Source organism: Varroa destructor, unplaced genomic scaffold (assembly GCF_002443255.2).
Source record: "Varroa destructor unplaced genomic scaffold, Vdes_3.0 BEIS01000002.1, whole genome shotgun sequence".
Taxonomy (NCBI): Eukaryota; Metazoa; Arthropoda; class Arachnida; order Mesostigmata; family Varroidae; genus Varroa; species Varroa destructor.
Window position 1 is genome coordinate 37597143 of NW_019211455.1, and position 24469 is coordinate 37621611.

General features: G+C 38.3%; 1 protein-coding gene across 5 annotated transcripts; it reads right to left on the reverse strand.

Annotated features, from left to right (window-relative positions):
- Window positions 1-1929: 1929 nt before the first annotated feature.
- Window positions 1930-24434, reverse strand: LOC111244977 (putative ubiquitin carboxyl-terminal hydrolase MINDY-4). 5 transcript variants are annotated; one of them, XM_086978464.1, is made up of 13 exons: window positions 24317-24434; window positions 19094-19492; window positions 17986-18105; window positions 17072-17354; window positions 16550-16707; window positions 10551-10662; window positions 9349-9638; window positions 7493-7621; window positions 7035-7231; window positions 6105-6340; window positions 5466-5764; window positions 5015-5186; window positions 1930-4349 (listed from the first exon to the last, which is right to left on the reverse strand). In XM_086978464.1, exons 2-13 carry the CDS (start codon window positions 19181-19183, stop codon window positions 4240-4242), a joined length of 2196 nt encoding a protein of 731 aa, XP_086834590.1. In that variant the 5' UTR covers window positions 19184-19492; window positions 24317-24434; the 3' UTR covers window positions 1930-4239. The 5 variants fall into 5 exon arrangements, with proteins under 5 accessions (XP_086834590.1, XP_022648378.1, XP_086834589.1 ...); XM_022792643.2 differs by having other exon boundaries at window positions 24271-24424; XM_086978463.1 differs by having other exon boundaries at window positions 19094-19528; window positions 24271-24410.
- Between the last annotated feature and the right edge of the window lie 35 nt (window positions 24435-24469).

A 24469-nucleotide genomic window follows, 5' to 3' on the forward strand; every position in this document is an offset into this window, starting at 1 on the left:
AAGCAGGATCAGTGCACACAGGTAACGATCCCTATTGCATAACAACGTTCGATCTCACATCGGAAAAACCACAAGAGTTCCAGTTGCGGGCCTCGCCGTCCACCTCACACGTCATGCAACGATGTCACAAATTATAGTCTTTCTTCGACACTTTCTAATAGGGAAATTATTCAAATGTTAACAAGTTCAACAGTAAATTGCTTTTTGAGACATGAAACATTCCTGTACACAAGACTTCCACAACAGTGGAATAAATAAATTATCATTTAAATTGCAAAGCGTCATGTATAATAATGGTGCATACTTCGACTGAAACTATCTTAAGCTCCAAATAGCTGTAACAATTCCTTATTTCAGAAAATCGTTCATCGTGAACGACCTAACCTACCTATAAGATTTGAACCTCTTTATCTGACATTAGGAGATACATCAATGGCTCAATAGTGAAGGTGTAGTCGATGACAGCATTACTTTTAGCTGTGTGAATCGAGTTCCGCGTAAAGCTCATTGAATCGGCTGAGTGAAATCTTTTTTTCCTACTAAATCGATTCCTCCGTGTATTATTTTTCTCAATATTGATTGTTCTCTATCAAATTTCTCGTAGGAGTACTTTTCAAGAAAAATGGATTTCTCTACTTTGCACATACCGTCTCAGCATAGCTAGCGAGAGAAAGAGCTACGTTCCAATTTTTTGTTTTGCACCGTATCAGTATCGCACTGGCTAGATCCATATCCATTTACCTACACCTCATTTATCTTTACGAGAAACTTTTTTAATTTGCAGGATATATATTGCAAAATTTCAAGAAAAAAGGAAACGGGAAGATCAGATAATCTTCCCTATTCAGTATGAGCGGTTAGGGTCTTTTTAACGTGTAATAGAGAAATGTCAAAGTTGTTTGCTGGTTACTGGATCACTGCCTAGAGCATGCTAGGCTTGCTACATGTTTTATGCAAAATTATCAAGTGCAAAAGTCTATTTGGTTCAGAAATCTGTGCTGTCCAGAAATTTCATACTCGCTCCTTTCCTATAGAAAATAACTGATATATACAAATACTTTGCTAATCATCAAAAACCCTATTCGTTTAGTGCCCTTTAAATCATCCTGGCTTATCTTCATGACCCGGCAGTCTCTGACTGATTATTAGCCAAGTTGGCTGTTAGCAAGTCCGGTCGAACTGATGATAAGCTTCAAGTCTATTTGAATTGCTACCAGGTTATTGTAGTTAAGATTCATCTGTGGCAGTTTTTTCGACTGCCGAACAGCTTTGTCGGGCTCATCTACCACTATAGCACACATCTTCACAGAATCGTTCTGCTACAGACCTGCACTCCTTGTCCTGTTTGTGCTGAAAGCTTGTCAAATATCTGAGAGTAGTTTCTATTGATCAATCAATTCAAAGACTGCAAAACTTTTTGGAGCAGGTGGTAGGACATTTTGGAAAGTTGATTTTCCGTACATCTTGATAATTACTAGTTCACCTTAATTCGATATCAGATGACTTATAGGATAAGCGATGTTATGGATTAAGACTACGATCATGTTGTGGGTACACATAATCATGCAGGAGGGTCACATCAGGTAGTAACGATACGTTTGTATGCGATCAGATACGAGTGAACAGCTATATTGTACAACTACATGTAACAGGTATGACTGCGCACATAAAGTTCTCCAGTGTAGGGGGGTCCTCCGATGACAATGGCAGGCGGAAAATAATGCTTGGCCTTATCTGAATCAGATTATCTTTTGCGTACCTTTCTGAGTAGCGATTCTGAATATAGCAACGCAGGTACCTGCATACGTAGTGCCGGTATATTTCATTAGCTGTCCTACCGTATGTCCATAGCACACGCTGAACTGAAAAATAGCTCAATCTTTACTATATTTAACGTACTAACTTTAATGACAAAAACTAAGAAAAAAATCTGAAAAATCTTTTTTTTTTTTTTATTACAGTGAATATTTGCGGGATTTCACTTCTCGCAGCTGTTTTAGTACATTAAAGTACCTCCATGTTTACTAAACTTATATGATATATATCATCATATTATAAATTTATATATCATATATTGCTTATTTAATATAGCAACTGCAGTTTCGTATGTCACTTTGTGTGAAATTTTTAAAATTAAGCATACAGTTTTGTAGACTTCCAGGCTTTCCACGACAACGTTACAAAACCAGCTTTAATTTTTTAAAAGAGATCTAGCCACGCCGAATATAGCGGTTCATCTAACACAGTATTTGTAGAACTAAATTTTCTCTAGATACTTTGATCCTGGCAGCAACCTGATCACTTTAATGTTTTTGTAAAGCTTACTTCACTGCCAACAGAAATTGCCATTTTTTGTCCTTTGAGCTATACTCGTTGTTTCAAATGATGTGGTGGGGATTGATTTTAGTGAACGTTCTATTGTTTGCATCTATCTACAAGTGACAAAAACCATAAGTACGATGCTTGTAACACAAAGAGGCTAGTAGAGCGAGTTTAAGGTTTACAATTACGTAAGATTACCTTGAAAAGGTTTTAAGCTTTTCAATGTATTCTTAAAACAAAAACGCCCATTGAAAAATTTGCCTACGCGCTTCTGGTGCTCATCATGGTTTATTAAGAAACTTTGTATCCGTTCTGAAAATAACGGCTTGTTTATGTAAGGGTTGAACGTGACGCTTTGCTGCTTCTGATTTGCTATTAGTCTGCGAGCATTTGCTAGTTTTTTGCATGGAAGAACTTTTATATATATATTTATATACTGTTTATATATAAACATCTTTCATGCAAAAGACTAGCGATGTTCGTAGAGTAATAGCAAATCAGAAGCAACAAAGCATCACGTTCAACCCTTACATAAACAAGCAGTTATTTTCCGAACGGATACAAAGTTTATTAATAATAAACCATGATGAGCGCCAGAAATGAGTAGGCAAATTTTTCAATGGGCGTTTTTGTTTTAAGAATCATTTTAGCAAATCAGAAGCAACAAAGCATCACATTCAATCTTCCATTATTCATATAATATTTCGATTAAATCACGCACTTTTTTTCAAAGCATAATATAGATTTTTAGCGCTAAACAGATGCTTTTATTGTTTTTGAACCCGACAGCGTGTGTCACCTCATTCAGTGATGTGTCTTGGGTCAACATCTAAATGGCATTTTTTAACGTCGTTAAATCGATGTGGCGGAACAGGCTACAGAAACAGTACAAAAATTCTGAGCTTTAATTGTTGAAAGCAATGCCGTCAAGTTAGACAAGATTGCTTAGTCATTTGAATTCATCGGTCATAGGGCTGATGCGTAAAAGTCTAGTTAAGCCTTATCAAAAGATTTTTCAATCAGATTTGTCATCTGACTACTAGTCAGAAACATTCGAATTTGGGTATCGTGGTCACAGGTGATAAACCTATTTTTGAGTTTACGCCAGTCTTCTCCTCACACTTCATTATATTTTGAAATCCAGATTGAGCTCAGATTTTCAGCTCGAAGCTAACCACATTTTAATTATGTATTTCTAGGTACAGTCCATGAAATGATCATTTACTTGTTCTATCTATTGTAATGACAGAAGGAAGATTTCCTGTCGGCAACAACCTCAGGATTACACATTCAACGTTTTAAACACGTACTTACATAATTTGTAAATGCACTTCGTCCGTTTTAGCCATGCTTCAAAATATAAATTAAACTTATTCGATGAAGCAAACGGATTTGTCTAAGCCAACATTTCATATCTGCTAACTTTATTACATATACTTTCCCGTTATTAAGTGACGAACACGTGGTCAGTGTTTATCTTACAGATTTCATTAGTCAGCTCTGACTGACTTCAGGAAGAATAGCGTACGCAAATAACTGGTAGCTGCCACTACCAAGCAGATTCCAGATTAACTCGTTCCATAAATTAACAAATGTTTGATAGCTCTTTCGGCCGACGTTGACGACCAGCAACAATAGTACTGAATACATTTCTTCCATCCGCATTAGTACACGGTGATTTACATTGTTTTTTTTTACCCAAAAATATAGCACAGAGTGCGGTGCATTGTAGTGTTCAGTATTTGCCACCCTGGGAAACTATGTATCAGGTTGTTTCATTTCGCTGACGATGAGTTGAAGCCGTAGAGTTGAAGCCGTAGAGTTGAAGCCGTAGAGTTGAAGCCGTAGAGTTGAAGCCGTAATAGAAATCTTGTAGATTTAAATCTTAAAGACGAGTGGTTGAATAACATTATGAGGCTAATCTTCTATAATATCCACTAAAGCTCCTTTCCACTTGGTCCTTATGCAAAGCTCAACGGGATTTTTACTAGATTCGTCTGCTGCGTCCTCCCTTGTACGACTCGGATCTGATAAAATTTGAATCGAACACATTAGTGCCTAAACAGTTTACCATACCATAAAGTTTATATAGCAATCACGTGCTTCTCATTCTTTTATAGTGCCATACGAGATTACCTACAAATTTCTCATTAATGAAAGTGTGTACTTCTATTAGCTTAATATACAATGGAATTCTGCAAAAAACGCAATACATAGTCAACGGGAGAGCGAAGCAAACAAGACACTAAAACGTGCTCCTTTGAATTTCATGCTAAACTTGCATGCAAACGTCACCCATGATTGGAATCCCGACGGTTCCCTATAATAGGGAAAGAGGCCGGAGGAACGGAACTGGTCATGAACTGTTCCAGGCCAAAGTTCCAAAAACAGGCATTGATGAAGACATTTTAGCAGGATGATTTAATTAGGCCAAACACTTTCTAGTAACAGATGTCACCACAACACAGCTGAAAAATAGTTTTAGGTAAAGGGGACAAACTACAAAAACTGGCTATGAGGCAGCCATTGCGTAAACGTAAAGCTTTTGAGTTAAAAGCTGACCTTGTTAGTCAAATATTCGATTCACTAGAAGGGTGAAAGGTCGTCACATTAGGCTACCTAGAACAAAGCTCATTGCTTAGCTTGAGTAAGCGGATGTAGGATTCCTAAATAATGTAGGGGAGTCACTCACCGACTTTAATTACAGTAGCATTCTCTGAGTTCGCTAGGCCATCGTAGACAAGAAGCTCGAAAGGAACCCGGCAATCCAGGACTGCGACTGAGGTCGCGAATAGGACAAAATAGTGATTTTCCGAGATCAGTACCCAAATAGGGAATATGGGGCACTTCAGATAAGAACCCACCTACAACACAGCATAATATAAGCTGTAATATTTTGTATAATTGCAAATTATATTTGTAGTACTTCATGTAAAAAAATGAAAGTAGGCAAATTTATGCAGCCTTTTCAAGGCTTTAAGAATCCACAAATTCCTTGATAGTCAGCCGGTCAAGCAAGGCAAAAAATACCTATTCCTTAGCGTCAAAATGCTTATGCTTACCTAGCGTATATTATTTTTTGCTTGTATGTATACATATAAACCAAACTAGTTTTCACTAGGAAATCGATAAAGATAACGCACCTCAATTATTCCATAGGCTTCTACAAGTGATAGAAGACCACATGTGCTGCGTTGTTGGACTCCCTTCAAAATAGTTCCCTCAACATCAAGGCGATCATCAAAAAGATTACTGACAGCCCGTCCGGTCAACATGAGGTTGACCACTTCTTGTGTCGTGTGGTTATGACGTCCAATGAGTGCGTGGTCAGGAGAATCCATGTCCTTGCGAATGTTATCGACACCGCGGCATAGAAGAACCGAAATAAGCAGTTGAACAACACCGTCACGTAGAATTTCTTCCTGATGTTGAGTTAGGAAACCTAATCCGTTTATGGAACACTTACGTTATATCAACCGACCAGAAAAATTTAGCAATAGCTAACTATAGCTATTGTAATCAGTCAAATTGATTCAATACAGATTGATCTTGAGGTCAAACTTACGTTTTACGTTAAGTCTTCAGGAAACAAACGAATGTACGGTTAGTCGTACTATTATTAATTATTGTCTTTATTAATAAAGGGTTAGCTTAATTTGTGCTTTCTGAAGCCTCATTTGAACAATCCAGCCTATAAGCTGAGCTAATAACCAAGTGTTTTAATTCGCCCTTAAGTTGTCCTGCATGTGCGCAGACTACGCGCATAATCGACTAGAACTTACCCATTAGCTGTTCCGAAGTTGGCAGATTGTAGATCGTTAATGAGGTAAATGCCGTCCGTTGTGAATTCCCAGCCACTTTGCCAAGAACGTACTTATAAGGGCCCCCGCTCTGAGTCTTCACTGAATTGAGTCCATCACTTCCACCCGCTTGAACCAGTATTTCGTGGATGGCTCGTAGCAGAGCTCCTCGACGTGACGACTCAGTTACTTGTAACCTGGATGACATGTCACCAACCCTGCAAGTTAGATCAATCGATCAGTATGTACTGACTACGTAAGTTTTAATTCAGTTAAGTTTGACAGAATTTTCGATCAACTGGTACAGAGAAAGCACATATAGTGACCAACTTAGTGAAGCTCTTGTACTAAACAATACACATTTGAAAAATCCCATTAATTAAATTACTAAAGTGTTACAAACGAACTCCGCGAATTTTGAAACTACGCGCTATTGGTAGACGAAATTTGACTGGTAGGGCTGCGTCTTGTGGAAAGCTCTTGAGCGTAAACCGGTTTGAATTCAGAAGAAGTTTCAGAAGGACTAACATTTTTGACAAATCACAGTTTAATAGTTAATATATTTAGTAGTTTAATACCTCCGTTGCAACCGAATTGTAATATCAAAATAGCTGACTTCCATAACATACTTTCCTCCCCTCCCCCCAAACAAGACCTAACAACCACACATTAGCTCGTAGCTCGAGAGGTTATTGAGCCATCACGGGAATTATAACGTCGGAGTAAAGCTCATCGCAATGGACACGCTTTTTTTTGTAGGAGAAAGCGCATTAGGAAATACGTTTCCGGCCACATCGTAGTCGTCGCTTTTACTATCTTTATACGTATCAAATATTCGGTTACCTCTGTTGTAATAATTACGAACTCGTCCGAACCTCATTTTTACATATACAGAGTGAAATATACACTAACTCTGATTTTCCTTCGGGCCACAACAAGTGTTTAAAGATATAAGCTTGGGTTACGGCGAGCACCCCGCACGGCCCTCCTTTGCTTTGCCTCAAACCGTAGGCCACATGACTATCCTCACGGGAGAACTCTAGTCCCTGCCGAAGCCACTCGTCTCCGAAGGTACGAGAGGAATCACCAAACAGAAGCCTTTGAAGTTGCTGCAAACACAACCCAAAAACACGTCGTAAGAATACATTTTTGTATCGGATCTAGCTCGTACAGGGGACAAGCAAACGCGGTATATCTCGTGCGGCGTTTTGCCTTTTTCTATGTATACACAGATTATATTTCGATAATATATAAAACTGCGCTTCAAATAACACTGCATGTTTCGTGTCTGATCAGGCTAATAATATATCGCAGTGATATCACACGTATTCACACGTAGTTCACGTATGTTCTAATAAAAAACTACTAACCTCGTTTTCACTGACAGTGATTTTCCTGTGCGCAAACATCCGACCAGTCTCAGGCCGTGCCGGTCCGTGATCGTCCTGTTGCCCGGTGAGATCCTCCAAGGTGACATCCTCCCCGCGCAAAGGGGGCCGCTTAGAAAGAAGATCACGTTAAATGAAAAAGTGCTTATCTTCCTTTGAAGTGTCGTCATCGTCTGCCCAACCCTCGCACGCCTGCCAAGACTCAGCCTGTTCGCAGAAAGCTTAAATAGCCGTTAGTTAACGGTTACTCGTCGATGCAATTGCTAGTGCTAACTAATGGCAGGGCATTTCAGAACAGGAGACCCAATTAGACGGCAAATTAAAATAAGAGGGTTTGCTTTCAACCAAGTTCAAGTTCATAAGCACGTAACTACACAAATGATGATCAGTAGGATTAAGTACTCCGATGATTTTTTAGAAGCTCAAGCGCCTTCCCGGTGTTTGAAAATTTCCACAGGTCAAAGCCTTTTGATCTTGTGATTGCCTAATGCTTTCCATTTTTTAAATTCGTTTCTTAAACGATTTGCTAAGCCTTTCGGTGCCGACTTGCGCAACTCAAATGATGTTTAAGTGTATGCCAGTTGTTAAAGGAATTTAATACGTAGCCTTACAAATTGTAAATATTACAACTAACCTTGTTGTATAAATAATACGTATTCATTAAGATTTTTTATATGGTTTATTTCTGATGGAAAATCGGGTTTACCAGAAAACCATTTTTCAATAACTTTTCAGGTGTTGATGTGAGGGAAAAAGGGGGATCCGTCAGAAAATTTTTCCTCAGCACTAGTGTTGCTAGCATTCCCTAATAGACTATTAATTTTTTGGATTACCCAAAACCTATCTCCATGTTATAGATAAGCCCTTCGATAACCGAAAATGGCATCCTCATAGACTCATTTTCGGACTCCTGCCTTTCGCTTTGAGTAGCTGGTCTTCGTTGTTGCGGACTTCGAATAATTTGTAATCAGGTACAGACGTTGGACACGGCCCAGATGCAAGAGGATTTTTGTTTATATACTTAAGTATTTCCTCGTTGCCGATTTCATGTAGAGCCTAACGTTTTCATAGAATAAGGTCACTTTACACAGTTCTGTCTCTCCGAAAACTTATACTTTTTAACCGTCTGCATAAATTCCACTTTCTTGCTGAGGTTTTCCTCATAATAGGGCACACCTTCAAATTTGATTTAATCTTCTAAGGTGCCGACACGTTCTCCGAAATGGCTTCCTTCCTGTAAAACCCCTCTTTCCGTGTGATTTTGTGCTTGATACTGTTGTTGTACAGAATTTTTAGTGTGCGAGAATTACGCATATGTTATTGGCAATGGCTATGAAGTTCATGCTCGACTATTTGCTCGCATTTAAAATCTTACTAACTACACGTGAACAATTCCAGACAGTACGACAGCAACCTAGTGGAGTAGGCGCCAAGGCAGAGATTTCACGAAATAAGCCTGCCTGCTTAAGATTTGTAGTCGTGTTCTTAGCCCTGAGGCACTAAAAGCAGGCAGACTGACGGATTCTGCTTACCCTCCTCCAATCTCGAACTGCTACTACCGAATTGAAGCAAAATGTAAGCAGTGCATTGAACGCAGCACAATACTATCCAAAAAGGAGCGTGCCAAATAAAATCAGGCGGATAAATAACTGTTCAGGCATCCAAGTTTGGAATTGGCTGCAGCTCCTTTCTGACCAATCTACTGTCACTTGCGATTATCGTAGCTTCTAACAGAAGCCTGACAAAAAGGTTCTGCTCGACGGCGGAACCCAGCCGCCGACACCCTTGTACTAAGGGAAGTTCTATTGTAATTTGGAATAGGATAATTAGATACTAACCTGGGCGGCCTTCTTTCGTAAAATATTATCGGTTCGCTCAAGTAGCGCTGAGGCACTGGACGTAATCTGGCTTGTGCGTAGAGAGTTGCTAGTCTCTTGACTACTAGGAGAGTCAGACGCTGTTATTACATAGGCGTTTAGTGACGCCATAGCCGGCGTTAGCGGAGCCATGGGGCTATTACTAGCTACAGCTGGTCCACTGGGGTTAATATTGGACGACAATATATGTGAATTCGTCGACTTCGTCAAGTGCGACCAAGCTGACTTCCGCCGCTCAAGATCAACATCACCTGTGATTATAGCATAAGATAGTTCATCAAACTGGCATTTCATTCAAGGCTACCTCGTCTTCTATAAATATATGTAATACTAAGTCAATCCACACATCAGTAACAGTGCCCCTTTCTTAGGAGAATTTTCCGATATGTAAATGAAAAGCAAGCCACCATAATAATTAAACCTATTATCAGGATAGATTATTTTACTGCAAGACAGGCAATATCTTAGAGGTATTCTCCGCTATATCGTTTACTTCCAACAAACCTTAGTCCTGACCAATCCAATTGAAATGAGTATTTAGTGGGGTCAAACAAATGATTTATTTGGGTAATAGAAAACGCCCGCGTTTGTATTGCCACGTGAAAGATGTAAGGGCTTAAATACATACCCCATGTTTATGCTTTTCATTACAGTTTTTTCCTCTAGAATTGCTTACTCCAAATGCGCACACTTAAAAACTAATGTCGCTTTCTACTCAGTTTACTTAAATTATTATTAAATTATTATTATTATTATTAAATAAACTTATTAAATCAATTTCTATTTGTCATTTTATATTATTCCAAGTACATTTGTCCATTATAAAGCGTCGTAAGGATCTGTTAAAAAGGAATACCGTCTGATTTAACATTTTGGTAATTGAAGCTTCGCATATCTAAAAGAATGAATATTCTAATTTAAACGTGTATCGTAAATACACATATGACTACTTAAGCCTATTCGTTATAGTTTTAGCTACGCAGTTTAAGTTGCCCGAACATACCAATGATTATAACTTACACAATAAAAGACTTAAATGTGACGGGTTGACCGTGTCGTTCGCTCGCACAAAGACTGTCGAATAGGTTTTTATCTACATCACCGTGTTACAAATTTCGAACGACGGTTTATAAACTAACACATTGTTTTGACTACCTGCATACCATCTCGGATGATGACAGCCGCAGATTTTGTATTTACTGTCTGACCATCCTGTGCGTTGTACCTGACCCGGGCGCTTTGAGGTCGAGGTCGATCCCGTTCACGTTCCTGACACTGGAAACCAAGAAGACATGTTCGCAGTTCACTCCACCAGCGAGTCAACATCGAGTCATGTCCAGAACTTTCGTTTTCGCTCTCTGAACTTCCTAACGGTGTTGCCGCCATAACGACCGCACCCGCGGGATGATGATTGTTTTCGTTATCCGAAAAGAATTACTTACGTTATACCACAAGTACTACTATTACTGCACTGGCGTACGGAAGTAAGTATTTTCAAGTTGCTATCAGCTGTCAATTTTAGAACAAACAAATCTCATGACAACTGGGACAAAGAACAACTAAAATGATCTACTTCAATTACAAATCGAGGTCCAGGTTCTCTAGCTTTTCCGGACAGAATTACAACGTCTCTATGCAAGGCAACAAAAAGCCTTTTCTTAATAATTTTCTTTGGGCTTAGACCTACTTTCCAACCGAACCCAACGCTAACAGTACGGTTCCCCTTGCTTGATAATAAAATCCGATAGTAGTATATAGTACTAAAACAATAAATAGTACTAACGAGTTAAATGACAGCAAAAAATATTACTCTGCAGAGACTCTGATTTTGATGAAATATATTAATATCATTGTAACTCGACAATAGGCTAAAAAAATGTCTACATTTTAGTCTAATTGGGGAATAAGGCATTGGTTGTGATGCTGCAACAATATTTACGTCCGGTCAAAACTTCTACACGTTATTAGATACCTTGTAACCTTGGCTTTTTCTGCCAGATGTCTAATTGGATTCTCCATGTAAGGAAAACTATTGAGTTTGTCATCAGTCTAACTCCTAAAAGCCTCACTTAGTGATATACAAGGCACGGCAGCGTTTTCTAGTAGCGACCGTTTTGGAACAAATTCGCCAGACTTTTTTTGCATTAACCCTAACTTTATCAGTCTTGCTAAATGAGTCGGTAGCGAAACATTGTGGGAAAAAAATAGGTAATAAAAATAGGTATCATCGTACCATTGTATACCGAGCTCCATACTGATGAAGTGATATTGTTAAAGATACTGCCATCAACGTATGTTGTAGCTTTGCCATAGGCTCTCTATTCTAAGCTATTCATGAGGCATAGAAATGCAACACGATCAATGGGTATATCCTGTCTGGTCTTGACTATGTATTTGTTTGTCTGTAAGATCGTAGATTGTATGCAGCCTAACTGCATGTGCTGCCATCTATCCTCTAGCTCGCAGGATAGACACTGTCTTGCTTTCACCTTGAAATTATTCTACTGAAGCTCAAATACGAAGTTCTTTCCATTTATACTGTCGAAGCCAATAGCGGAATTGACAGACAGTGCAACGGAATAAAGTACGTTATCAACATTGAGTTTTGTCGCTTTTAGGCTTGTTTAAATTGCGCTTAACAATGTGCTCATTTCACTCTAAAACCCAATTGACTTTTGAAAAAAATGTATGATTCTATGCAGTTGGCTATTCGAGTTATTGAGGTTTTTTCCAGTTCGCAAGTTTTTCCAGCGAAACTACGTTTATGAAGAAGAACAGCCTTCTTGTGGACAGATGTTTCTCTTCATAAATTGTGTATTGTACAATAATATATAGGTTAGGAAGCAGGTAGCAGATATATTTACGTGTCGGAAAACGGTGTCTACTATTAGCCAACGTGAACATTAGCGTAGAAACGAGTGCTCCTTATTATCTAGGGCGCTTCTCCATCTTTTTTCGCATTGAGCGCGCTTTGTTATATCCCGCTAAAGTTCAATCCGAACATTTCGTCTCCCGAGTTTCGTCTATCCATTTTGTAAGCACCCTTTCGCCTAGTTGCAATGTATACGATATAGTCATAACTCTTACGAACTAGAAAGTCACTGTTGAGTTTTGTGCACCTGGGTAATCACCTAAGGCTATACTTCCTGTTTTCAAATCCCAAAGTTCTGCTGTTTTATGACGAAGCACAGCGTTTGTAATAACTGTTGCTTTTGGAAATGGTAGTTGTCCGCCGCCCATCACTTTGACATAACGAACTTGCTTATGTTATTAACGAAATGCACGCTAAACCGCAGTTGCATTCGGATCCCATCCTTTATGGCTTGAATTTATGCTTCATTAAAGTCTCACAAAAAGGTCACACCATCGATAAAAGTATCTGTTAAAAGCGTCATCAGTTAGATCTTCATTTTTTTTGGTGGAAACAAGAATGAGACCACAATGATACTGGTGCGTCCTTCAAGCAGCTCTTTCAATCGATGAACTTTGAACAAATCGCTTTTTTTATAGGAGGATCTATATTAATGAAATAATTGCAAAACTTATCGATCATTACTTATTATTATTATTCGGGGAAAAGAACAAGGATCAATATAAGCCTACAGTTATACAAGAAATAGGTATGCGGTTGAACAAAGTAGGAAACCATTTATCAAAAATAAATTAACCTCTGCTTTGGGAGATGTTACTTCAGTGGTAGCTTACTGGTTTCCCAATTATATACCTGGATTTCTCTAAACGCACATTCACATTTCACCCAACCGTAAGCCTTGATTTACTTTAATTATCTACTGATAGGAAATAAAGGAAGTACAAAGATAGGACGTTCATTCAGGCTCCCATGTAAGTTGCAATAGTAGTAATAAAATTAGTACCCTGAAGGCCTAACGCAATATATTGGAAATATTTATGTTACAGGCTAAAGCACTGGTATTTTTACAGCTTAAATCAGATAAAGAGAACACTTGATTGAATGCAATATATGCTGAAAAGCGCAAGATGAATCACAAGAGTGTCAAGAAACTATGGGTCCTGGTAGCCACAGGAATCGTCGAGTTTACCTTAGTGTCGATGCCGTTTTTCTGACAAAGGCCTATTTTGGAAGAAACGGTTAGGTTAATTTGCAATGAATCATAAGCTATAACTTATCCTATTCCTTTTCTAGAAATTTCTATCTGAAGTAGGCTGCAAAAGAACCGGAAAAGTTTATCAGTTTGTAAACAAACTACAGATGTCGATGTGAGACGCTATATAAAGATATGACGATTCCTTCCCATTCACAAAATTTTTAGCTTCGATACTGCTCACTAACGGTTGTTTATGTTCCTGGGTAAGATATACTACTTGTGGAGGGTCAGGTGGCTGCTTAAATATCAACTATGAAGTGAAACTCAATTAATTATCACATAAATGAAAAAAGACGCAATGGGAAGCTTATCTAAAGAACTTGAGTTAGGTAATGGCCATGGATGCGCAAATATACAGAATATACGCATATATACAGGATACGGCACCTAAATTAGGACTTTTCCTATAGTTTTGCATTTAACATTGCACCTAAACAAAGATCAATATCTCCTCCATGTTTTGCATGGTGGACATATCATTTTTAGCGGACACCTGTATTCAATAGCACCACCATCCACTGCAATTATAGCTTCAGCTTGGGGCCTAAACCATCCATTAACAATATTTGCATTTTTCGTCCAAAATTCAACTTTCTAATAGTTACCATACGTTACGCAGTATCGGTTAGCATAAACCTGTTAAAGTGTCGCTTAAATATGCTGCGTATAAAACAATTTTAGGAGGATTAAATTCTGGAGTTATAATAAGTTGAGTGCCTCAAAAAGTGAAGAATACAATAACGTTTCAAAGAGACTAACCACTGGAACTTATCTGATTGATCCACCCGGCATTTTATTATATTTTGCTCTCCAAAATAGCCGTTTTTGTAGAAAAAATCCGAGTGCATTGACCATGATTCTTCAAATGCCTAATGATTTTTTCGCCTTTCATATCTAAATGCTGTTGAGGAGTTTTCTTTATGGAAGTCTAACTCGAATTCTTCAGAAACAGATTTCGTACAAATAAAAAAAAATTCTTAATTTTGATGGAAGTTCTTCCAGCGCAAAGAGGTCGGGTGATAGCTGATCTTCGAGCAAATTGAAAAAAAACGAAGCGCCGTTTTTCGTTACAATGGGTTTGCTGTCTTGTTTTAAAAAGAGCTGGCCTTCCCTCGGTACCAAGAATACCGGGTGAACGTATTCCTGCTACGACAAACAGTCCACCAAAATCTGCTCTGATTTACCGTAATTTCAGTGATTTGGGTTTGAATAGAACAAATCACGGGGACATTAAATCCCGCCAATAATCTACAAATATAACATTACACAACTCATGAAAGTACCAATGTATGTTGGGTGATCACTTTCTGATATACTAATATTTATTTCTAATAGTTCCGAAAGAAACGCGTTACGGAAAAATGTGAGAAAATAAGATAAGGACGATTTTAAGAATCGTCAGCTGAAAAAATTAGATGTTTTCAAGTCGGTAACGTTTTCCATATTTAGGTAGAAATTCCGTTTTGATTATTAACGTAAAGGTGATTTCGTTTATCGATCTCTCAATTTTCAGCAGCACATGCTCTCAAGCTTCTACCTAAAGGCGACGGTCTTTCATTATATCTGGGAGAAGAACGCTTGACTTGGATTAGCCCAATGCTTGACCATAACAAACTCAAAGTATATCCACCGGATGACTTTCACTAGAAGCTCATCCAACCGCTCTTTTTAGCCTTGGTTAATGAATGTTGAAATGATAAACTATCTTAAATAGTATACTGTTTTTATTGAAAAAAAGCTATACTTGCAATAATGTGCTTGTGTTTACCATAAATAATTATAAATAGCAGAATTGCTTATCACATCAATTATAGTTACTTGAATTCAGAGAAAAATATTTTTTTATTAATAATAATTTAAATTAATTTTGATTAATTAAGCGAAGCTGGAAATAAATAAAACGCAGAAGTATATGCGATATATTTTTGAAAGTTTGCAGACTCACCTACCGACATAGTAAAATTTTTTGCCTAGTTTTACCATTATCCATCACAACCTAGTATAATTTACTATCTACAAATAACAGATCGGAAAATTATTCCACTGAATAGAAATCATGAATTTAAATAAAAAATCTAGTGTTTCTGTTTGATAAAAAAAATACATTGTTTGACTAGTAGGATGTTTGTTGTTACGCTTGACCGATGTTTGACCATAAGTTTTTTCAAAGTGCGTTTATCGGATATCCGCTATGGCGTATTCGTTACTGCGCTGTTTTTTATGTGGCAAACTATTTCTTCTATTATTTCTCTGTTATCTTCTCGTAGTAAATTAATCAAGGATATCTATGCATTGATTTAAAGTTAAATATTCAAAAAAATTCCTGGGTCACAAGATAGACAAGTTAAATGTTGAAGGTCCACAGGCGACAACGACGGCGAGAAACAAAGCAAAACATCAAAGTAGCACCCCTAAAGGTATTAATGATACCGAAGAAGAACATTTACACAGTTCAATCGAAGGTCTAGAACCGCGAAAAATATTTCAATGAGTTATTTGCTTTACCTATATTGGGCGAAACACTAAAAATATGATAATTTCTTGGAATAAATCTCTTGTGGAAAAAGCATTTCCATGCGAAACCATTATCATTTCGTTACAAAGCTTCGATTTTTCAGCACACATATTCGTTGTAAGCTTTATGTATACGCGGAGTGTTACTAAAGCAGTTTATCAGCGCTGTTTAAATTAAATGCAAAAGTTTTGTCGTAATTACCGCAGTATTAGCTACCTCTTTTTTTCTTTGTTTCATTTAGCCTTACAGTAGCTATTGTTGATCTTGCTGATTGTCTCGGTACAAAATTTTCCGATCGATATAGTCCACAGGTAAAAAAATCGAGTAAATATTTCGCTGTTCAACGGTCAAATGTACTGAAATATAGGACTTTCTTATTTTTACATCAGTTGTTAAGGATTATTTCTTTTCAAGGTAAGGTTTATGTAAATTAGTTAGAGAAATTGCTTTCGAAATGAGGAAAATAAACCGTTCATATTAATAAAAACAATAAGACCGGTTGGACGATATGTGACAATACCTTAGTTGGTGATACCTCCTCGTCGCTAGAAGTTAGTCCTTCGTGATCCGTCTCTTTGGGCGGGCTCTTGTAAATTGCTGGTGAGTCCCTGCGCAAGGCCGATCGTCTACCAAGAAGAGGTCGCGAATCGGTATGAGATGCTAGAATTGAGGTCGTTGCTGACAGAGATAAAGTTTATCATGAACCCATTTAGACATACTATTATCCCAGAAAGAAATAATGCTGAAAGAGCGCTTTGGCCTAATCGCCAACGCCCGTATAACGTAGAGGTTCTGAGTTTATAGTCCCAAGCGGTAACAAAGTTTTATGGACTCAGTCGTCATTTGACAACTGATTATCTGTCCATAACTAAATAAAATACTTCTACGAAATAAATACGAAATAAGGGGTAACATACTTAACACTTAGATACCATGGCTACAAACCTCACAGTTAAATCGACTCTACGCTGTCCCTCTTTAAATCATCATTACAATCTCTACAGATAGGCGATAAGACTACTGTGAATGAATGCACACAAACCTTTTGCAGGTATACCGACTGGACTAATTCGATCCCTTTCGGGACTAGGGCTTCGAAGCAAGTGGACAGTGTCATCAAGTTGCAATCTTCCTTTAACGGTTCCAGTGGCTGAGCCGGAAGCTATTACAAAAGGCTTATCGTCGGTTGCTTTCATTGAATTTCCTTCATCTTTTTCCAGTTGTTTAAGGTCCTTGTCTCCACGAACGAGGCTTTTCAGTCGACGTCGTTCTAAACGATCGGCAACCAGGATCTCAATTAGAGATCGGTACGATGAGGCGGCCACCTGCATATAGACATTTATTTACCTTTCACTATTTAGCTTAACTTTTATCAGAAGAACTGAGTATCAAGCCTCTTGCAATATGGATTATTTACTTCGCTACGACAAACAGCACAGGTGGCATCAGCGGCTAGAAAGCGTATATATACACAGATTAACCTCGAAGTTGGCTAATTTTCCATCCCTCGTAGAACCCCTATAACCTTTAGACAACTAGAAATAGCAAAAAAAAAAAGAAATGTGTCTATTTAGCTTCTTAAAGGCCAGTAACTTTACAAGGACCAAATTATCAGGAAGCTTCTGTGCACAACCAGAACTGATAAACAAGACAAAATCGGATGCATCGTTTGTATATTGCAGATACAATATGCGACCCATTAAACCTGTAGAAATATACTGCCAGATATATATCTGGCTTTTACTGAAATTGCTTGAATCAGAGGAAACAATGTATTGAAGAGAAAGTATTTAATGTTTTTTGTGCGTGGCACAATTAAGATAACGGCGCTCGACTGTCCTAAAGTACTGCTAAACAACAAAATAAATAATTGCTTCTCGTTAAACTGATCATCAGATAACTTTGAATCCCGATTTTATCTTATGATTTTATGCTGCTGTATAAATAAACTGGTACCTTATTTTCTTTGGCAGCTTTTTCGAGGCTAACTGCACGAATGAGCTGATCCCTATGCTGAAAACACTGAGGCGTACGCGGAAATGTTTCTTCCAGTGCGTGCAAAACATCTCGCAATCCCTGAAAGGATTATTGTAAATCTGGAGTGACCATGTTCTAAACACAGTTCAATTGAAAAGAGTTCCTCTGCGAGACACCCAGGTGCACCAAACAACGAGTAAGGATTAAACACAAATGGGAACAACGATCAATGGAGAAATAAGATTTACCTCTGATATTGTAATCGCAGAAATTCGTAAATGCTTTCATAACCCAACTCGATTGCCGTGCTATATTGTATTAGCTACTTCTTTGATGCGTGCTACGATTAGTACGACACTGACATCTGAGGCCGGACTTTTTCTAAAGTTGATCAGAGGTATTTTTAAACTTAATAACGAAATCCCGTTAAAAATCGCTGAAAGCATGCTTTAATATTTACAGTGTCGGCCCGTCTACGGGAAGAAGTCTTTCTGAATATAAAACAGTATTTGGTTTGCTTTTAGTAGAACTATAAGTGATTCTATCGACAATTTCAGCAAGGCGAGTGAGCTTCGTAAGGGCTACTTTCCACGTTCAACTGTTCAATTCCCGTTTGAAAGAAGTACAAATTTTCGGCGATCTGCAACTTGAATATCTAAAAATAATCGATATTAAAACGACTCTATTAGCAAGAACAGATTTTTGCTTTAGACGTTCCCATTTCTTGAATAATTTATTATCTTACATTACATATTATTTTTTGGTAGTTACACTCGTGACACGATCCGGGACGTACTTTTTTTTGCGGTAACCGGGATAGAAATAGTGCTTTAGATTGAAGTGAAGATTAAAAGTTTTTTGTCGCCATGTTGCCTTTGCATATCGGGTATGGCTAAGTACGAATAACAAAATCTAGAATTAGAACAAATCCTAATGCTAAAGCCAGTTAATTTTTTTTACTTTCCCATTCGCCTCAGACAAAACACAAGGCTAATGATGCTTATTGTTGCCATTCGTGGTTCGTCGCCGCGGCAACCTCACGATAACAACGACCATCCACGTTCGTAACGCGTTCCGCTAATCTTACCTGAATTTCTTGCGACTTCCGAAACAAATATTCCCGAACAAGACAACACGCAATCGCTTCTACGTGTTCCCTTTTCATGAAAATCGACATACTTCACTGGGTGCAAGTATTTTAATGGTGGAATTGTCCCGCTGTCGCCGGCTAGTGGGAGGGGAGCCAACACACGGCTAATCATAGACGGATAAAGCGCGTCGGCGCACTCCAATCGAAAACTTGGCGCTTTGTGGTCTGTCTCACTATGCTCAGTCACTTTGTAACTGCCTCTGTTGCTCTTTGGACTTCACGCGCTCTCTCTTCCTCTGACGCTAACACGCATGACCGTATACTCCTCATTTGAATCGCCCGCCAGGTTATCTCTCCTCCTTCAAAGACTATACCCCAATTTTCCGCCTACGATCCCTTCCGAAGCACACGCCAAGCATGAACTGGAATTAACTTCTTAAAAATCGACTTATAATAAAATAATGACAATGGCTAACTGTTCGCAAGAATTAGTAACACTACAAAAAGTAAATTTAGGGTATCTAGATACATATTGCTCTCATTTTGGGCGATTTTCATCTATGTAGTGTACGATATGCCGTGATTGTCGTGACCTTTGCAGCTAGGACAAGCTTCTGAATTATAAAAGATGCTATTTTTAAATAAGCCTCTAAAATGTTGAATGCATCTCACACGATACGTCTAAAAACTTGTAGTGCTCGTAACCGAATTTGCAGGTCCGTGTTGGCCTAGATACTACAAAAAAAAGGGAAATAGCTGCGAAAAACTTATTTAGTTAAGCTTATTCTTAAAACTCACTTGCTCAAATTTGTAAGGTAACACAAAGAAAAAGTTAAAATAACGAATAGAGTTCGAACTAGTTCGAAGCTCTCGGTCGGTTAGTGGCCAATGCGTTGTGTATACTTAGTCCTACCAATCAAGACAACCAATTCTTAAAATATGTCGAATTTACATTCACGTTTACAAAAAGTTAAACGTCTAGTTTCGATAGCGTCTCAATGGTATAAAAGTCGATGGCAGTGTGATTACGTTGGAATATGTAAGTTTTAAAAAAAAAATTGTGAACGATTTTGTTAAGTTTATTGCTAATACATAAATCCATCAAGATAAGGCGAAAACACTACTTGGGACAGAAAGTTGGACGGTCGACTATAGTCTCTACCACAAGCCAAATGATTTTTTTAAAGATATTTTTCTCTGTGATATTTCATAATCGGTAATTGGGAAAAACGATGCCTTTATTATTAGAATAAAGGATTCCTTATATGTTTGCAAACGGTGGCTATAAGTTACTATTTTACCTATTGAAACTTACTCCGCAATATGTGAAGTATCACCGCCATAATAATATACAAGCCTTATTCAATTCACGTATCATATTAGGATCTTCTCAGAATCAAAAACAAAATGATACAGTGACACATATCAAAAGCTTTCGGCGGGCAACATTTCGCTAATATCAAATGAAAATTGTTACTGCTGCTACTACAACAGACAATACGTTTCGTGATATCGCTGATCAAAACTAATTTACCATAAAGCTCATAAATTGTCCATCAATTTTCATATTATTTCTTTGCCATCACGTTCGTGACAGATGAATGCCATTGATGAGGACAACCTTTGCTCGTGATTCATTTTTCCTCTGTCTCTATTCAGCGTGAATTTTGTTGTTATTGTTGTTATCTATTCAAAATGCTTAGGTAACGCTAATTCTCTACGTCTCTAAAAAAATCACGAGAATTTGCCGCAGTTTCCCCCCCACGAATGGACGATAAAGAACGAAAACAATGCATATAAATCTATCAATAGACATTGTCATCTTACCTATAAGGTATAAAACGGAGAGTTAGAAAATAGATTCTAATTAGCTGCATCCTTGAATATCGGTGGGAAACAACTGGAAAAATACTTTATCTTTTTGTAACATCGAAATCAGCGCGAAAAGCTTTATAATGTATAAGCTTCGTTAATTCATTCAGCCTGTCGATAAAATTTCGTGTGATTGTTATATGCAGCGATCTAACTGGCAGACATTGTGGCTTCTCCGCGCTCTTTCGTGCTTTAGTGGACTACCCGCTTCTTAGCTTAGAAGTTAGCCCAATCACATATTTAAGTCTGCCAATTCCATCGTTCGAAGCACCTAACAAACTTAACACCTTGCACTGTATATTAGTATGAGAGGTCTAGCGATTATCTTCATACTTTGGTTGTTTCATTAGATCAATTCGAGGAGAGCGGCGGTAACTTGGTTGTCTCAGTGAAATCAAAGCCCGCGAAACGCAATTTACTTCCTCTTTAAGCGGAAACAGACGACAGAGGATATCGGCATGGAGACATTTTACAACGCCGAGGACGACGACATTATTGTTGTTGTTGCCGTCATCGACGTCAGCCACCGCCCGAAGGGCCAAAGTGGACACACCAACTTTGTCCAACCTCATTACTAGAGAGGTGTTAGAGCAACACAATCTGCTGAAGGCTCAGGTTTATAGCCACGCACTGATCTAATCGTCTTGCTGACTCGAATGGCTTACGGCACGAATTTAAAACCAGAAGAAGTGTTGAAATGACATGTCTGTTAATACGATAGAATGACTAATGGGCAACGTTTCACATTTATATTCATAACTGCCCCATATAGAACATGATTCATCATTATCTAGAAGTTTTCTCGCACTAAAACTAGCAAACTAAGCTAGACTTCATTTTAGTTGCATGCTAAGCCTTTCGATGTTAGGCGTCAAACGCGGTGTTGACTAAATGCCCTCACAGGCTGGGTACCAATACGAGCGTCAACATTTTAACTGTAATTAGCTAATTACTTGCTTTTTGGTGCATTGCATCAATTATTGAATGAAGTGTTACTTACACAGATGACCATTAAAAACCACGAAAGTCTAAACGTAAGCTTCGCCACAAATTTCTTGTGGGAGGCGACAACACTCATGACGCCAGACCCAGGCAATCGACATTTGCCCCACATATTATTGAATAGCCCTATTGAAGCTGGTTTTTCGAAGATGGTCTGCCCATGGGTGCGCGATCGAAATAAGTTACGGTTTTGATACACTCGACTGCTATGAGCATAGGGACTTTTGCCGTCTCTCATAAAAGGTTTGAATAAAAGCCCTTAATCACCCTATTTCTCAGTTCTATTCACCAGGCAAATACACCTACCGTTCCTCGGTGAGATCCATACCTAAAATGGCTGAGGTTTTAGCATAACGTATGTGTTCCATCTACATTATACACCGTTTCTATTTTTCCATACTTGTGTATTTGGCTTCCAAAGAGTAAAACCAGAAGTTATAGCATAGAATCATCCTATCAAGTATCCAGTTCCGGACCTCCGATTCGACGGCGGCAAGGAAAAATAACAACATATGCTCGTGGTGCATCGATATATCCCGAAAAAGGGCTACCCGGTTTAACAGCAATATCGATGGCGCTGACGTCCAGCTGCCGATCCTCAGGCACTGATGCATAATCACCATCAATTGCCTAGGCCAGGATGACCCAAAGACTGCTTCAAATACACGGGCATCGAGTAGCGCAACATCTTGACCCAACATCGAGCTTAGCGTACCACCTAGAGTGCTTCCTTTAGTAGCCCTCGTCGTATTTTCAGTGCGAACAGCCCATAAAATATAGTGAAGATAGCATGACATTCATATGCCGCCCTCTAATCTGATGATGTGTATCTCTCCCGCACGACTTCAAAGTTTGGCTTTGAGAATCGCACGTACGTTGCACTACAACAAACCAGAGTTTATTATAAAAACATAATCGTACACGAACGTATATCTCATTACGACAACTTTGTCAATGACTGTAATGGTTATTTAAAAAATAACTCAGTGTTGTTACACGAATTGTCTGCAAATATAAAGATGACTTATTGTTGTCATTGGCTTTTATCTATCCATATTAAGTTCAGACACTGAACATATTTTAGTAATTGGATCTTGGTAAGCTTAAAGGGTGAATGATAGGTATATACATTTTTACAGTATTTTGATCGAAATAAATATCAGACTATCTAGAGAATTTATTGACTCTAAATAGTCGCATATACCAGAATGACGTGGCAAACGCAATTATTCAGTTGCCTTATTGAAAACCTTAAATTTAAATTCAAAAAACACGGCTGTTTAGCAATGAAATCCTCGAAAATCCGTTACTATAACTATTCTAAAACTGTTGTTGAATATTCGTTACCATCGTAGCACTTGTGGCGTAAAGGCTCAAACCTCGATAGCTGGACAGAAATCCAGGCAATCACTTCTCATTTCCCCACATTTTATGAAAGTCCCGTATATTGTACAAAATAGTATCAGTTTTCAGAGTACATCTTCGTATCGCTACACAGTGCCTCATAATACTTTCCCAGAATCACACTAACTTCGCTAGAATAATTAAAACTTCTTCTCAGCACCTGCAGGGATAATACGGCTTTGAAGGCATTGAGATATTGCATTTACCTAAGCAGAAAGCGCGATGTACTTCGGCGGCCGTCGGTTGCAAGCTAGTTTCCATATTACGGTGGACATTATGATAGAAACTTTATTTCCTCTGACTTCCAGTGCATGAAGCTGTTTTTAGTTCAAGTTGAAATTTTTTCTAATATAAGCGCACTTGGATATTTTATATGAAGCTCTGCAGCACCCCAGCGAAATTCCCAGTTCTCTTGAGATCTAGATAGTTTCATACGCGAGCGTGATATGGAAATGAGACCTTTTATATCTAAATGATCAGCCTATACGGCTAGTAAACATCCTATTTTTGTCGCTTTTGGCCACTCTGTCAAATATGCGATGTGAACATCTTTTGAAACTTTTCGAATTTTCGCAGTCTGAGTGACAAAATCTAGAAGTTTAAAATGTTATTATATCTATAAGATTAAAATATATTGTAACGGAAAAAACTATTCAACTAATAATTGGCAAGAGAGCAAAAAGAAAGACGAGAACTCGTTGAGTACCGCTAATTTATCAAGGGCTGGTGTCTTTTAAAATTAGAACTTGACGCAACATTATACATCGATACGAGGTTATGCCAAAAAAATACCCTCTTTTGAAGTGTCCTCAAACCTAAGTAAAAGTCACTATCAACTGTTTTTTATGAAGTTACATGAAGCTTAACAAAGACCCGCCTGCGTGACTATATCATACCCTTGCAAATTGTGTGTACACAAAACTGCACTTCTGGAGCAACTACCGGCAATTCAATGGGCGATAAGAGGTTTGCGTTAGAATGCTATGGTCCGAAAGCGAAGAGCCATGTCAGCGAACGTACACGGGATGGCCACTTGTGCTTGTAAGTGAACAAGCCCGCCATTTCGTCTGCTCCATTTTACGGGGACTGGTCTGT